Source organism: Dermacentor variabilis, chromosome 6 (assembly GCF_050947875.1).
Source record: "Dermacentor variabilis isolate Ectoservices chromosome 6, ASM5094787v1, whole genome shotgun sequence".
Lineage (NCBI taxonomy): Eukaryota > Metazoa > Arthropoda > Arachnida > Ixodida > Ixodidae > Dermacentor > Dermacentor variabilis.
The window spans coordinates 142,378,641-142,394,906 of record NC_134573.1 but is presented as its reverse complement, the minus strand read 5'-3'; the positions used below and the strand labels follow the sequence as shown (position 1 = coordinate 142,394,906).

General features: G+C 47.0%; 1 protein-coding gene across 2 annotated transcripts in view; it reads right to left on the bottom strand.

Annotated features, from left to right (window-relative positions):
- The window catches only part of LOC142585368 (GRAM domain-containing protein 4-like), a 150,573-nt gene that overhangs the window by 51,966 nt on the left and 82,341 nt on the right, over positions 1 to 16,266 (bottom strand). The window contains exon 1 of one of the 2 annotated variants that reach the window (XM_075696083.1): positions 14,741 to 15,284. The exons of the other annotated variant lie outside the window; for it this stretch is intronic. Within the exon in view, the coding sequence (XP_075552198.1) occupies positions 14,741 to 14,860 (120 nt within the window). The 5' untranslated portion in view covers positions 14,861 to 15,284. Of the gene's footprint in view, positions 1 to 14,740; positions 15,285 to 16,266 lie in introns of those variants that run through there. 2 annotated transcript variants of the gene reach the window in all.

The following is a 16,266-nucleotide window of genomic DNA, read 5'->3' as shown; positions in this document are numbered from 1 at the left end:
CCGTGGAGGCGAGAAAACCCACTCCCCCCTCAACCAAGCTTTGGGTACACGTACTACGTAGCATCGCGATCGCGCGGTCGGGCGGTTGGCGCAACAAACAGTTGTTTGCGGCCAGCTTCTCGCTCGCATTTCCTGTCGGTCGCGGTGGACCTGTCCGCGTCCACGATGCAGGCGTGAAGCAGACGCTGCGAGCACTGTAGCCGGAGGTCCCATACTCGCAGTACCACGGGAGAAATAGGCGGAACGGGTTCGCATATCAAATAAATTACGATGCCTCAAGGTTTTATCGATATCGTGCACCGAGATTGAGACGAAATAAGAGAGGCGGAGTGCTCGCGATGACGGAGGAGTGTGCATATTACACTGAAACAAGCACGACAGCGGCCTTACCTCAAGACCGACATTAAGCGCGAAGGCTGCGGTACTGGTGATGGGACCCTCGCTGGCATGAAACTCGTTTGTCCTCTTGACTCTCATTTCCTGTCGGCCGCGGTAGACTATTTCGTTTACGTTGGGCCTGAAGACTGTCGGTACTGAAGGGAAGGCTATTGCAGTGCCACAAGGGAAAGTGGAAGAGGTCTGCGTATCAAAGATTGCGAGGTCTCGGGGTTTTTATACCAAGATCGCGCTGAGACCGAGACGAAATAAGAGGCACGTTCACAATGACGGGGCAGTGTACACGAACACGACGATAACAACGGCCAAACCTTCAACATCGACAACACTCAAAGTCAGTATGAATGATAATACTATAGATCTTGGTGAGTGACGGCAGTCTTTGCTGGTCTAGGTTATCTGATCGTCTGTCGTTGGCTTCCTGCGGCCCGTCTTGCGTTTCGCATTTGCCGCGTTACGGAAGGTCAAGTGATCGTTGTCACAAGCTCAAAGTCATCCGATGGTATGTGTGCCGTGAGATGAAATTTTTTTTCTTTGCAAGGCTCAGGCTGCGGGCGAATAAGGCCACGTAACGTCTTTAAAGTATTGATGTAGTTCTGATATAAAGAGCGAAAAGCCAGATACTGAGAAAAAAAAAACAATATTTCGAACGAATCTCATTGTCTGTGTCTATCTGGATAGGTTTTCTTTTTGTACACTGTAGTGAGAGAAAAAAAATTGGGGGTGATTATCAGTGATAAATTTGAACATGAACTTTACACAGCTCGCTCTACTTCTGCACGTTCTGTTCTATTTGACTTGCCGCAAACTGCGGATACTGGCAAGTGAGAAAAAAAAAAAAAGAGACGAAAGTAAGACGGTTTCTAATACTCGATGGTGGTGGGGTGTAAAGACGTTAAAACTGGCGATCGGTACACGCTAGCTATCTTATGATTCATTGACTATTTCTCAATACCCACAAGTTTCGCCCACATTGGACCGAGCTTTTCTGGTAATGTCTTCATTCGAGGAAAGCGACAACCTAAAGCACGTTTTCTCTTTTTTTACGCTTAAATGCTTTTGTCATTTTGCTGTCGCAGAATTCTGCCACAGAGTTGCAGACGTCCCTTGGCCTAATTCGTTCCTTGCCATAGAACGGCATGGTATTGACCTCCAAAATCACAAACCGTGAACCACGTGTTAAGTATAAACCCCATGCAAGCGATCTTGCACGTGACAGCGACAGGCGACGCGATGGAGATGGCTGTCGCGTTCGCTCGTCGCCTACAAGTTGCACCCCATGCGAGCGATGACTTCGAGCGACGTCTCCCCAGTGTTGCCGGTAAGAGGGCAGCAATATAGGCGCCGAAACTAGCGTGACGCGTGCTTTATTAACTTAAGTTGATGTATTTTACTGTAAAAAGCAGCATAAAATATTTCTGAAAGTCTTGCAGTAGGTTCTTATCCTTGCACCTATAAAAATTCAATCGTTTGCTCGTTCCGTGCGACAATCGGAAGTACTGGAGTTATGTACATCCAGTTCCGGCTTTGCGCTATTGGCTAGTCGCTCATAGCACTTCCGGGCGACGAGCGACGAATTCTAGATTTGCAAAACCGAGCGATCGCGCGACAAGACCTAGCGATCTGTTCAAGCGACGGCCTGATCCGTCGCGCGAACCCGTCGCTCGTCGCTGTCGCGCACAAAATCGCGCTAATGGGGTTTAGCCTTTAGTGTGTGTATGACTGTTCCTGAGCGTGAAAGATCGCTTGGGCTTTCTGAAGCCTATGTACACAGGGCAAAATGTACCAAGGTGTCCGACGCATTCCAATCTCTTTACTCGCGACCGAGGGTAAAGGAGATCAAGGACAACCTTTACGAGAAGACCCGATTCTACCTTCCCCCCCCCCCCCCCCTCGCTCCCTCGTGGATGAATCAGATATCGCTAATAACTTGTTTCACGCTTGCCTTATCCGAGGGGGAATGCCGTGGGAACTTATCAACGCGCAAGTCGGTTAGAGAAAGAAAGAAAGAAAGAAAGAAAGAAAGAAAGAAAGAAAGAAAGAAAGAAAGAAAGAAAGAAAGAAAGAAAGAAAGAAAACCCTAGAAGATTAAGTATATTTCATTTCCGGAAAACCGCGGTTTTCGTACGTCATTCTCTATGGCTGAGCTTTCCAGCGAAGCTTTGTACAGCGGTTATCGTGGGGCGGCGGCAAGAAGTGACGTGGCATGGTGGGTACCGCGAAGGTGCACAGACGCATTCGCGGGCCCGTTGCTGAAGAGCTGGCGCAGCGCATAGAAACACAGCGTCAGATATAGCGAAGATTACAGAAGTGCTAAGCTCGATTATAGCGAAGTGTTCGCAAACAATCTCGCATATAGCAAAGAACTCGCACTGGGTCTAAGCAAAGCGTTTGCAAAGTTTTGCGTAGATTTCAGGCGGTGGCATAACATACCCCTATAGAGGGCTCCCTTACACGCAGTTTCCGGCTGTCTTTGACGAGTGAGTTGCTCAGATTTGTATGTCTCCAAAGGGTGTTTGTTTTTCTTTCTTTATTTCCGCGAAGCTTCCTTAACAAATCCTCTCTAACTTTGCTGACTTTGGCTGCTGGGAGCAGCTGTTTTGAGTAGCTTATCACACAGGAAATGAAGAAAGTGCCTGTGGCTCGTTTTTTTTTTTTTTTCGCGCTAATCGCTTTCTCAATTAACTGTGACCCTTAATCGTTGTTCCCACGAATTCGAGACCTCGGCCGGGGATATTCCGCAAGGTTGCGGTGTATAAATGCTCTCCCCGAGCTTGGGGGGCTTACTGTGCCTACAGCACAGCAGTGTCTAGTGTGCCTACACTATAAGCGCAGGAGGCTTAGCGTGCCTGCAGGGCCGCACGAATGCAAATGCAGCGAGCCAAGGCGAGACAATCCTGTTGCCTTTCGCTGCTGCGTGCTCGGGTTGTTTATGTTTATATTTATCCCGAAACGCTTACAGTTGGCTGCGAGCGCGCATAATCCAGCAGGCATGCGGGTGTGACCTCGATTCGGCGCGTTTTTCAGCCTCGACAAATAACCTCAGGGTGGCGGCAGTGTCGTTTGTTGATCTACGAATTTCGTTCTTTTTTCATTTTTCTTTTTCTTTTTACTCGTTTCACTCATGTAACCCTGCGTCATTCGTGTGCAATCGTTTCAGAAGTTTGGCAAGCTTTATTGCCTGCCTATTACACTGACTTATTTTTCGTGTGTCATTACTTGCGCGGGAGTGCCCTTGCCAATAACATTTAGTCGGTGGTGAACAGAGCGATACGCAAGGACACGGGGAGAGGGGGAGGGAAAAGGGGGTTCACATATACTCTCGCTCTACCGGATTTAAAGGATCAGTCCAAGTTTTATGTGTTGTCGGCGTCCAGCGCATTATGCTGCGCCAGACTTATTTATTTGTTTATTTATTTATTTATTTATTTATTTATTTATTTATTTATTTATTTATTTATTCGAGACGTGTGGACCGCCAGTGAAGTTCTTCGTACAGTTCGGGGATTTACTATCTAGAAACTGCAGGCGTCATCCTGAGCATTCGCTCGAAGTGTAGCCGCCTTGCGAGCTTCCCGGATAAAATTGGTAAATTTAGATATGCACCGTAAAGTATTTAGTTGAAATACTTAATCAGCGATTGTTGGTAACTATTCAGTTATGCATTTCGATTATTCGTGCTAATGATGTCCACCTGTTTGACGAGCAATCCAGCTCAACGATTAGAATTGAGCTATGTGCAGCAGGTGAATTTTTAAGTTTTCTTTTTTTTTAGATTGAATAAGGTCTTCGCAGAAACACTCGGTATGTAAAGTATGTTTTGTGTATTTGTATGTGTTACACGTATAAGAGTATAAGTCTGCATAAGAATGTATGCGTAGAACAGTACAACTCATCGTGAGACGCGGAGCAACCGACGCCGCCTTCCAGCGCCAATATGTCTGCTTTATCGTGTCAACAATAAAAAAAAATTAACAACGAAGAAGTGCAACGCGACCGGCAAATCACAAAATAGGACATGCGTTTACGAGTACGAACACCAATAACACGGGAATGACAAGTTGTACCGCACTACTATGTCGCCAATAATGGTTCAAGCCTTGAACTATACATATACATATACGTATAGAAGCCGCAATCGTACCGACATAACCTGAATGCGTGAAAGCGAAAGTGCTGCAGATAACCCCGCCAATAATGGTTCAAGCCTCGAACTACACATATACGTATACATATACGTATAGAAGCCGCAATCGTGCCAACATCACCTGAATGCGTGAAAGCGAACAGCGAAAGTGCTGCAGATAACCCAGGCACGTTCGCGTTTAATCTGTCCACGATAGCATCACAATACGAGAACGGAAGCTTCTGAAACGCGAGACATTCAAGAGGATGGACTGCGCCGCCGGCCGGGGCAACTTGGATCGCTTTGCTCAGCCGCTTTGTATTAACAACGATTCTCTTTTTCTTTTTCTTTCTTCTTTAATTGCTGCATGAATGATTTCGGCGCGGTAAAAAAGTATAGGTATACGCTATATTATAAAAACCTTCCTAGCGCACGCTCGAACACTTTGTGTCGGGACTACGCACACATACAGCGTGTGGTATAAAACCTGTCGTCGCCTTTTGTCAGCATATGTTGCAGTGTGCCTACAACTACAGCACACACACCCACACGCACACACACACGCGCATATACACTATATATATATATATATATATATATATATATATATATATATATATATATATATATATATATATATATATATAACTTCCTTTACTCTCTTACCTAACTCTCCTCTAGGTTTTCTGTACTTGCAATGATACCTCTTATTTTACAATATTTTTCTTATTGTTACTACTATTACGTGAAAATGAGTCGCCGTTATAGGCGACTGAACCTGTTCACTTTATTTGTTGTTTTAATAATAAATAATAATAAAAGAGCGACCCTTGAACGTGTGCGGCCATTGGAGCTTTCTTGCTTACCGCTTTAGATGCTGAGGCCCCGCCCCGTTAATTACATCTCGACTGCCGACTCTAGGAAGACGCGAAGTCTCCGTTTATGCACCTGAATATTTCCCCTCCGCTTGCACACTTCTTGTTGTTCAAATCAGTCGCAGCGCCATTTCCACGATTGACGTTTTCCACGTACGTACGCACTATTTAAAGCAGGGGGTTTTCCTCACCGGCAGCATAGCTTTATTAATAGTGTTCTTTTTTAATCTTCGTTAGGCCGTTAGAACATTTATCGCTGCACAGTCACGTATGATATCATAAACAAGAAACCGAACAAACGAGAAGGCAAAACACAAAAACAGAAAAAGAAAATGGGAGGGGGGTGGGGAACACGTTTGTTAGGTTGAGAAGGCGGTTAACGCAATGAAGTGGGAAGAAGTGGGAAGAAGTAGCTCGAGTTCGTTCTGTCATTCGTTCGGTTGCAGGTTGATTATTATTCTGCTGCTTTGTTAGTTACTGAATGAGTTAGTTAATTAGTTAGCTTTTGCCCGCTCGTTCGCTTGCTCAGTGTTTGCTTTCGTAACTGAGTGCGTGACAACCAACAAACAAACGCAAACAGAACAACTCCATGCTCAAATCATTTGAAAGAAGCTGCACCCCTTTCTTATATGAATACTGAATCTGTGCAAACGTACCGATCGAGCGCGAGACCTGTTACGACAGAACTGAGGGAACGCGGCGAAAGAAGGCCCCCGTCGGCCCACGCAAAAGTTCACACTTACGACGAGCTCGTAACGTAACTCTTCCACTTAAGACCGTCCTGTTTATTCGCGCAAGCCGGTCATCGTTTAACCCGGGAACCGAGCCGGGAAAGATAAACGCATTTCGCTTCTCTTTGATTACGTATACACGACCGAAACCTCCATCGCCAAGTCGTGTGTGTGTGTGTGCGTGTGCGTGTGCGTGTGCGTGTGTGTGTGTGTGTGTGTGTGTGTGTGTGTGTGTGTGTGTGTGTGTGTGTGTGTGTGTGTGTGTGTGTGTGTGTGTGTGTGTGTGTGTGTGTGTGTGTGTGTCGACTTGTGTTTGGACACGGCGAACTGACTTTCTTCTGCCGAGTTGATGGAACGTGTCAAACTTGTGTCTATAGCTGTCAGTCCCTCTTTACATCCGCGAGCTGCAAGTTTTGATTCTCGTTCAGGACGTACTTACAGCGATTTCGTATGCCCCCTTTTAATTCGATCTGAAGAAAGGGTCGCATCTATCAATACGACAAGCGTTCGCGTTCGGCGCCAGTCCTCGGATATTTCGGGGGCTTGGGATAAGAGAACATTTTTTTTTTTGTTATTTTCGCACGCCGTGAACAAGCCCAAATGCTAGGAGGCGGCGGTTGGCGCAGTTTGATGTTCGCTTGAAAGCTCGCCCTTGACCTCTCCACGGCGTCCCTAAAGACGGTCGTTCATTTTCCGAGGGGTTTTTTTTTTCGTTTCATTTTTATAGATATATATATTTCTCATTTGCGTTCAGTACTTGAGGCTTCTGTGATGGAGTGGTGGGTCCATTGTCGAGGAAAAGCCGACAGCCGTTGACCTCCTTTCGGCGCTGCGAAGGCAGCGCCTTTTCGTTTTTACAACCTCTTGCTCAAACTGCCGCGGATGCAACTTCGAACGCAGTTTTGCGAAGTACCGCTTTTTTCTTTATGTAGTATAGATCATGGCTGCCAAAACCTCCGTTAGCGCACTCTTTAACTCTGACAAGTTTGCGTCAGCCAATGAACAAATATAGTAAGAAAAAAAATGATATTTTCTTTTCTACGGAAACGACATTAAGATGAGTGGGCTTCGTGTATCAGCTCGTGGGGCGCAGAACGACTGCCCAAAAAGTAAGAAGACCTCATGGATTTCTATAGCTCTCTTTGAGCGTTCCTTCTTTACTTGACTTCTGACGTCTATTCCTATGTAATCTTATTATCTTGCTTTATTATTCTCTCTCATCGCTGCCAAGCGGAAAGGAGTAGTCCTCATAACCTTAAGTTAGCTAAGTTTCCTTTCTTTGGAGTCATTTCAATAATAATAAGAAGAAATAGTAGGTGAAGAGCGATATTTATGTATGTGTATATATACATAAGAAAGAAAGAAAGAAAGAAAGAAAGAAAGAAAGAAGAGGTAGCAGAATACATTGCCGGCGTAACTGATTTTTCTGGCGCAATCTTACATGCCCAAGCGAGAACGAAAGAAAAGAAATCAGCAAGCTGTCAGCATCACGCACCACGTAGAATGAAAGATCTGCTTTCTTGCGTGAGGGAAAGAAAAAAAAAGAAAAGTAGCGACGATTAAGTCTTGGCAGTGAGGGTAAAATAGAACTTATGGCAATTGCGTAGACCTTGCGATACCACGCATACAAGCTCGATGAACTGAAAAAAAAAAAGAAGCAAAAAGAAAACGACTTGCAAGTAGAGGAGGAAGAGAACGCGGAGGGGTATCGGAAAGGTGAGGAGGAAGCTTGGGATTTGTGTAGTGCGTACGCAACGTCAATGTCAGAGGCACTCTCGGTGGCTTGAATGCCTCGTGGTACGCGTAATCTACCGCAATGAAGCGTTCACTGAATCGCCTCGTGTACGCATCCGTTAGCGGAGAGAGGGCGATAGATAAAGAACGTGCGTGTGAGAGAGATTGAAGCGAGAGAGCGCGCGAGAGTGAGTGAGAGAGACGCCGAAGTAGCTGTGCGACGTTTCCCAATGCTGACGCAACGAGGACAAAAGCGTATATATATGTACAGAGCGCTGTTATTACACCAATGCTTCGTTATGACAGCGGCGGGCAACGAGTCGGCTTGCATTCATTCCTTGCGTTCATTCCTTGTTTCCTTTTCCTCTTTGCGTATTTTATTTCAGAGTCCGTTTCCACCATTATACTTGCCGGGTCAGTGCAGCGGTGTACACGCATGTCCCCAAGCAAAAGCGCGTGTATCGTTGCGTCACGCGATGACGCAGCTTTCAGCTACGCCTGTGTAGAGAACGGTCGCTCCCGCTTCGTCCGCAGGCGGTTTTGTGATTGAGCGCCGCGAAAATTTTGTGACTGCTCCCGTCGCCACCTGCACCACCTCGCGCGAGTGAGTGGTCTAACTGCATGTGCTTGAAGGAGACCTTGACGCTTGTGGGTGGCGCCGACTGCTTCTTTTCATAGAGCCAACGAGAGACTCGAAGAAAAAGAAAATATAAATCACGGAAATCAGTGCAAGGACGAGCACACACACACACACATACAGACGAGTGGATTAAGAGGTAAGCAGAGTTGAGTTCGTAGACTTACAGATGCACGCACAGATTCGGCGTATATCAATGACGTCATCATCACCACGACGTTTAAGCACACGAGTGCGCGTGAAAAACAAGTGTTTTTTCTTTGTATGGGCAACGGGGCTCTTAGAGTGTGCACAGCTGAAGTGTCTCCTCTTGGTTTTTTTTTTTTTTTTTTTTTTTGTGGGGGGGGGGTCATTTTCGGTCATTATGATGCCGATTGAGAGCGTAAAAGAGTACAATGAACTTGGAAGAAATCGCAAACTGTGATCGATATAGTACTGCTGTTTCGTTTCTTTCTTTTTTTCTTTCTTCAGTTGTAGTACGCCGGTTTGTGCAATCAGACACTCGAGTGCTTTGCTCTTATTCGCCAGCCGAGTGGTGATTGATTGACTGATCGGAAGTTAAAAGCCAACGCTGCTATCGATGCAAATTTTCTGCGCAACGATGAGGTGTTGGCAAAAGTGAGAGCAGAAGCTACAAAGCACTGTCGCAAGCTTAAGCTAAACAGTCCGGCCCAGATATCGACCGTAGCAAGAAATGCTCGCTAAATTTGTCTTTTTCCTCCTAGAGGCACGAACCCGACTGGCCTCTAAGGGTCATTGTCTCAAGACAAGGCACGTGGCAGAAATCCGTACCCATTTTCTTTTTTCTGCAAAAGATGTTAAAGTTGCTAGCAATTGAAGATACGTATCTGACCAGAAATTGTTAACGAGTGATCGAGTTTTTGAAAGAACATTCTGGGTTGCGTTTGAGAGCGTTTTGTCTCACCGTAAAGAACCTCTACCACTCGGTTCTAGACTATGAATTGCTGGCGCGCGTGAAACAGCCCGCTGGTGCTTTCGGCGCTATCCACTTTGTAAACTTTGACTTTGCCTTCTGTGGAAAGTTTTCTTGAACTGTTGTACTTTTACTTGCGGTCCGCATTTTCAAGTATGAATGGCTGTATGTTTCTTCGAAGGGAAGGAATGTGAACCGAATCTTCCACGAAGGGGCGCCCATACCGAATGAATTGTTTCTCGCTAAATGGGACAGGGATTTGGATGTCGGCTTCAGGAATCAAACGTGCTCAAGATATGCATTACGTCGATGACCGCCTTATTGTCCTTGTATAGCTAGCTCTCCTGAGTTTGGTCCTCGTGCCGCTCGCGTACTAGAAATCTTCCAGGAGCGTTTGCAACCTCTAAGTATCACCCATGAGGTACCGGAAAAACGATTCGTTGAGATTCCTGGGCCTGAGATTCACATCTAGATCTGAGCGTGTGCGTTGGACGTACGATTCTCGTGCCAGTAAGCCACTGATGCCATAATCCTCAGCTCATTCCGTGTTCGTTGAAAGGGGAATCGCGAAACTTACCCTCGCAAGTGCTTTTAAGATGTCCACACTCCTGCCGTGACGGCCATGAAAATCGCCACTTTAAGGGAACTCATGTGTTAGATCGCCTTCCATCGAGTTGTCCAATAATGAGCTTAACGTTTCGGAACCGCGTGCGGGCACAAGAGGGTTCATGGTTATATTGCGCTCAGTTTTACAAACACGATATTAAGGAAGGACAGGACGTGGACGGACGTCCACGTCCTGTCCGTCCACGTCCTGTCCTTCCTTAATATCGTGTTTGTAAAACTGAGCGCAATATAACCATGAACGTTCACCAACTAGCCCCCTTCATTGCTCCACAAGAGGGTGTTAGCGCAGGGCGGTGGGCCGCTTTCCGCGTGGCATTGTCTAAGCTCCCGTGTTTTTTTTTTGTCAGCTCGCGGTTTCATTTTAAAGCGAAGCTTTGTTTGCCTCTTCCTTCGACTTTCCCACTGCTGCTGCTGCTGCCGTCTGGCACACCGGGTCGGGGAGTGGTTCAGAGCGTGTGTGTGCATGACAGGAGCGCCGCAGAGAGGAAAGGCAACGCGAGAAACTCGTTTGGACTTTTGCTCCGCGGCGCATGTGCACAATGCCCCCTGGAGCTCCCTGGGCATCGCCGCATCGGCCTCTCGACAGCCGTAATTATCTGTAACCCACCGCGAGAACATTGCAGAAATTCCAGCGCTTACTTGCCGAGAATGCGTAGAACCAGGTAGAGAATGGGTAAAACCAACGCAGTCGTGAAGCGAGTGAATAATTACCTTGCCACTTTTCGCTCGCACTTTCCATATAAAGGGGAGAAACTGCAATAATTATGCTCAACCCTCACAGACGTTATGAAGTATGGCGCACAACGACGCCTCAGGCAAACGACTCCCTCTTTGTATTGTGCGTGCCCCGCAGACAAACGGCAGTGCTGCAGGCAAGGTACACGTTTGACGTCAGCTCACAACTCTCGTGTTGCACTGAACGTTGAAGAAACTAAACATTCCCCGTCAACAACATCACCGCTAATTGTCGTCAATCAAAGCAAACGGCACAGCAACCTTCGCTTACATCGATTCCAACAGTGCGTGGGATCCGCATAATTTTCGTCGTTTCTGTTACTTTGTCATAGCACGAGATTGCGCACATAGTCATTCGGTTCTTTCCGTATAGCCTTGAGAGAGATACAAATGAGAGAAAGGCAGGGAGGTTAACCAGAGCTAAAGCCTCCGATTTGCTACCCTGCACTAGGGGAAGGGAAAGCATTGAGGTTTCTGCAAGGTGTGCATGCCTCTTTTTCGCCTGTGTGTATACAGAGGACTGTGGTGTATATATATTTACATCGCCTATTACTAAAATGTCATTTTTTTTTTCGTGTCGCTCCCCCTGTTCGATCATGGATTATACCAACGTGCATCGCTCGTGCATCCTTTCACGATACCCGAGCTTGCCGACACGGGACATACGCGAAATCTCGCAGGTGCGGTCGGCCACAATGGTGGAGAGAGAGAGACGGGGGAGGAGGTGAAGGTAGAGGAGAGGAAGGGGAGGGTGAGAGGATTATTAGTCCTCTTGCGTCGATCGCCTCTCCCCTTTCCCCATCGGATGGATGGACGGATGCTGCGAGCGTCCCCTCTGGAACGGGGTGGTCAGGTGCGCCACCAAGCTCTTGTTAATATGTTGCCTAAATATCCAACCTATGTTAAAAAAGAAAAGAAAAAGGAAAGGAAAAAAGAACTCACGATGAATTCCCATAACTAGACTTTGTGAACCCCTGTTGTGAACTTTGTTTTTGTACGCCTCCGTTGTTTCTCGTTTCCCTACTTTTCTTCCACCAACCTTCCAATGCCCTTTTACTAATCTCTATAGCGGACATGTTTACTTCCCCCCTGCTCTCGCTGAACCCAAGGACTTCAAGGAGGCCAGAGGTGCCTAAATCGACCGCTGGGCAGATCTCTTCACATTCTAGTAAAACACGCTCCATCGTTTCCCTAGCTTAATTTTTCCGCAGCAAGCACGTGCTTCTTCCTTGTTGTATCTCGCTTTACAAATGCGTGTTCTAAGGCTTCCTGATCCCGCTTCGAAAAGTAATGAGCTTCCCTTGGAGTTATCGTAAATTATTCATTTCCTGATTTCGTTTTTTCCCTCTTAAGTAGTTACTCACGGCAGGTTTCTTTTCCATTGCCGCCACCCATGAGATTATCTCAGCCTCTCTGACTTTCCGCTTGGCGTTTTTTGTTGCCATGCTGCTCACCATACAGGGCGTATACATGCTAGTATAAGCTTCCTAGTTCTTTTCCTGTAACGTAGCCCAACGCCACCTCGACTAACTTTCCTCTAGGTGGCGTTCTGTAGCACGCCCGCCGAACGAAAAACGGGGAGAGATGACTTCAGGCAAGCACGAGGCCTTGCCAACCACCCCGAATTTAACGGGACAGTCCCGACTTTTGAGTATATGTCACGTGTCCCGACTTGACCCAGTTGAAACGACGAAATGTCCCAACTTTTGTGGGTGTTTCTTTTTTTTTTCCTACTGGATAACAATAAATAGACCAGATTTTCTTTTTATGATGCCTGACAGCTCATTCGCACTTTTTTTTTATGTGTGTGTGTATGTGTACTGTGGCGTTGTCATAAACGTAAAGGCGGTTTCGCTTTCGTCGTGGTTCTAGTTCTGTTGCAGGCCCTAACCGTTCACAATGCCTATCTTCGTATTGGTGGCCGTGTTAGTCAACCAACTGCATTGCACGTTTCTTGTATATCGCTGCGCGCGAGGTCTATAGGACTAAAAAAGGATTGTTCAACTTTGATGCATGCACGTGTAGACTGCGGCGCCTGCCACTGACACGGGTCGGTCCTCACCAACCACCTCTCTGTCCCCCCCCCCCCACCTCCTGGAGACGCATTGAGTAAGCAGACGGTTCAATTTACGCGAACCCTATAATCTCTCTCTCTCTCTCTTTCTGCGTGTGTGCGTTCGTGCTCCCACTACACAGAATCGGCAAAAAATTAAGTCCAAAATGATTGCACCGTCGCGGAAGTGATTTATTCAATGGCGTTTCAATTCGAATTGTCGAATTAATCCACGAGGTCACTGGCAGAACAATGCCGGCTGCGTTTTCTCAAGTATTCCGCCGGTTAATGTCGCCTTCGGAGCGGCAAAGAACTTCACCGATGCTGCTAATGAATATGAAAGCCTTGCAACCTCCGTAAATATTAGCCCGGCCGTCCAAGGCTGGAACCACGAGATTAGGCAGCGTACTGCTCATGCGTATGTATAGGCTCGAACTGGCAGGCAGCCATATGTGGCTCGTCCCTCTAAGACGAAATACTTCCGGCGTTACTCTGGACTTTCATCACCACGCGAATAGAGGAATTCATTCTCAACGAAAAATTGAACAAGGACAGAAATAGAGAAATAAGCGACCACGTGGATATTGCGTAATTATTCCCACGTGTTTACCTCCTCAGAATTGCTGCCTACAGTCGCGATGAAGCGCCATACTCGGATGTATACGACAGGTGTACTTTAACAGCTCGAGAACGTCGTCTGAGGCGGACAGCTCAACTACAATTCTTAAGCTGGATTTGTGAAGGTTACTTGCACGAGAAATATAATTTTTTTATTGCTGATTAGCAATTTTTTTTGCTAATTAACTCTTAAATCTATTCAACTTAGAGCAAGCTCCGCATTGCACGAATTGGAGTCGATGAGTTCCTCCAGGATAATCCACTTTGAGAGAACTGTCATTCTGTCACCAGTTTCGAGATATACGCGATCCCAAATAGCGAAATTTGTTGGCGTTCCTGTTAAATTTATCATGCACTGTTTAAGAAGGCGATATTTTAACGAAAATGAAAAAAAAAAAGAAAACAGTGAATTTGGTGGAAGACTGACTCCGCTGCCTTTGAAACTGGCGGCTAAAGTTTCGTAATTCCTTCCAAGTGGGCACGCCTTCACAGTTAGTTTCATCGGCTTTAATTAAACAATTGCAATAGTACCTCGAAGTTATTGGTCAAAAGTAATTAACGTATGATTGCTAGTTAATATATTATGTATTTCGTTCCTCGTGTTAGAAATGCCTTCTTGAACTAATGCAGCTCATGGAGTGGAATTGTGCTTCCTGTTACTAGATACCTTTTTTTACAAGTTACATTAAGATTTCAACAAGCAAGACCACTGTGCCATCCAGGATTTTATTGTAGCGTTAATGCGATTCAAACTCTAAATTCACAGTTTAATGTTTCCTTAACTGTATTTCCAGCAAACCGAATTCGATTAATCTTATTTTGATTTTTTTCATTTATTCCTCCTTTCATTATGAAATAATTCTCTTCAATCTCTCTCTTTTAATCCTAGCCTACCTATTCTCAAATTTTGTTTCTTATTTCTTATATTTCTTACTTTATTTTAAGCTAGCCTGTTCTATATGCCAAGACCCAGAGTGAGTACGTTGCCACCAACTCCTAAGCTTTAGATCTGCGTTTCCATTGGCTTGAGCGAATGACTCTCAATTTTCTCTCTCTCTCTCTCTCTCTCTCTCTCTTCGAGCCCCCTGACGAAAATGCGGGGTGTGTTTTTTTTTTCTCACCAGACTTCCGCACACCTGACAAATAAAAAAAAAAGAAATACGAAGCAGTACTGGGACGAGCGATCGCAAATCCAAAAATACGAAGCAGTACTGAGACGAGTGATCGCAAATCCAAAAAAATGCGAAGCAGTACCGAGACGAGTGACAACTCACTTTGCTGTAGTAGCTCCGGATGAGCGCGATGCGCCGGTACGAGATGCGCCTCCTCTGGAACCGGTGGATCGCTGGACCGTCAACCACGGCGGTGGTCTGAATCATTGCCCGCAGGTGCATCGCACGCCGGCCGCGCCGAGCGGTCACCCGCGTCGCGTTTATCTCCGATATCGCTCGGCACAGCCGGATCTCGCTGTCGTCGCAACGCGGCTTGTTCGGCGCACATGTCTGCCTTCTCTGAAGGACCAAGCCTTGTCTCCGGACTATTCTTCGACGGTACCGCGCATTGTCTCTCAGCGGACAAGCCTCTCAACGTTTTCTTTCTTTTGACTCAGCGCGGCGGAGTTGCAATCTGCCGTATCACACAGGCGCGCGCACACACACACCTCTATACGTTCTCTCTCTGTCTCGTTACTCGCTTTCCGAAATCGCGGTGTACTTTGAATGCAAGGAGTCGGGCGCGCAGTTGATAAGTCCAGCTGAGCGTGCGCGGGTGGGAAGAATTGAGAGCGAGCACAGTGTTGGCGCACAGTTGTCGGTATGGTGCACAGAACGCCGTATTGCAACTAACGTACGCGTATTAGTTACCTATCTCACTCCTTTCAATATATTCCTTTGATTTCACCGAGATCTTGCAGATGGACGACGAGATAAACAAGATATTGTCACAGGGCGCGTCGGCGTGCGAAGCTGGAGCAGTCTAGATCAAATTGAGATAATCGCCGCATACGTTGTCAGAATGACGAAGCGTTCACGGCAAACGGCGACAGAAGCACAGCAAGAGAAGCACGAGGGAAATTCTCACGGTGTCAGTCACGAGAAGAACTCATTTCACGAGGCGTCACTCGATTTGCAGTATACAGCTGCGCGCACTTCGCGACAAACTTTCGCCGAAACCATTCCAGCGAGATCCCCCAGCACTGGTGACGTCGTCGAGTTTGCGTTCGGCTCTGTTCACAAGTCGAACGTCGAACCTTTTGCTTCGCTTGGCAGTCGGCGTTTGCTTCGGTGTCAGGCGGCGAAGCGCGCGGTCAGATCCCGGAGGGCCTCGGAACATAACATCTCTACTCCCTGGCGTTTGGGCAGTGGATCGCCGCTTCTCTGCCACTGAACTTCCGCTCCGGCGCGCACTCTTCTTCTGGTCCTTCCAGACACCACTCTTCGTTCCGCGCGCAGTTTCGGGCGGTGCTACTCTTCCTTCGAGAAACGGTCCCCTCTCGCTCCTCGACAGCTTTCGACGCTTATCCTCTCGGCTACTGGAACAAGGCAAGCGCCAGGCTCACTTCCGTCGCCAGTCGTATTCCATCGAAGGACGTGTCACACGCGCACATTGCGAAAAAAAAAAAAAACAGTGAGGCGAACCAGTCGTCCGGGTCAGTTGACACGAAGCGGGGACAACGGCGCCTTTCCCTGCACACCTCTTCTCTGTGCTCACGTCCAACGTCGCGCTGCAAGCGAAAGGAAGTTCGAGATCCGGATCGGAAACTTCGCAGTCCGAAATGCCGAACGGGTGGTCCCTCCCGGCA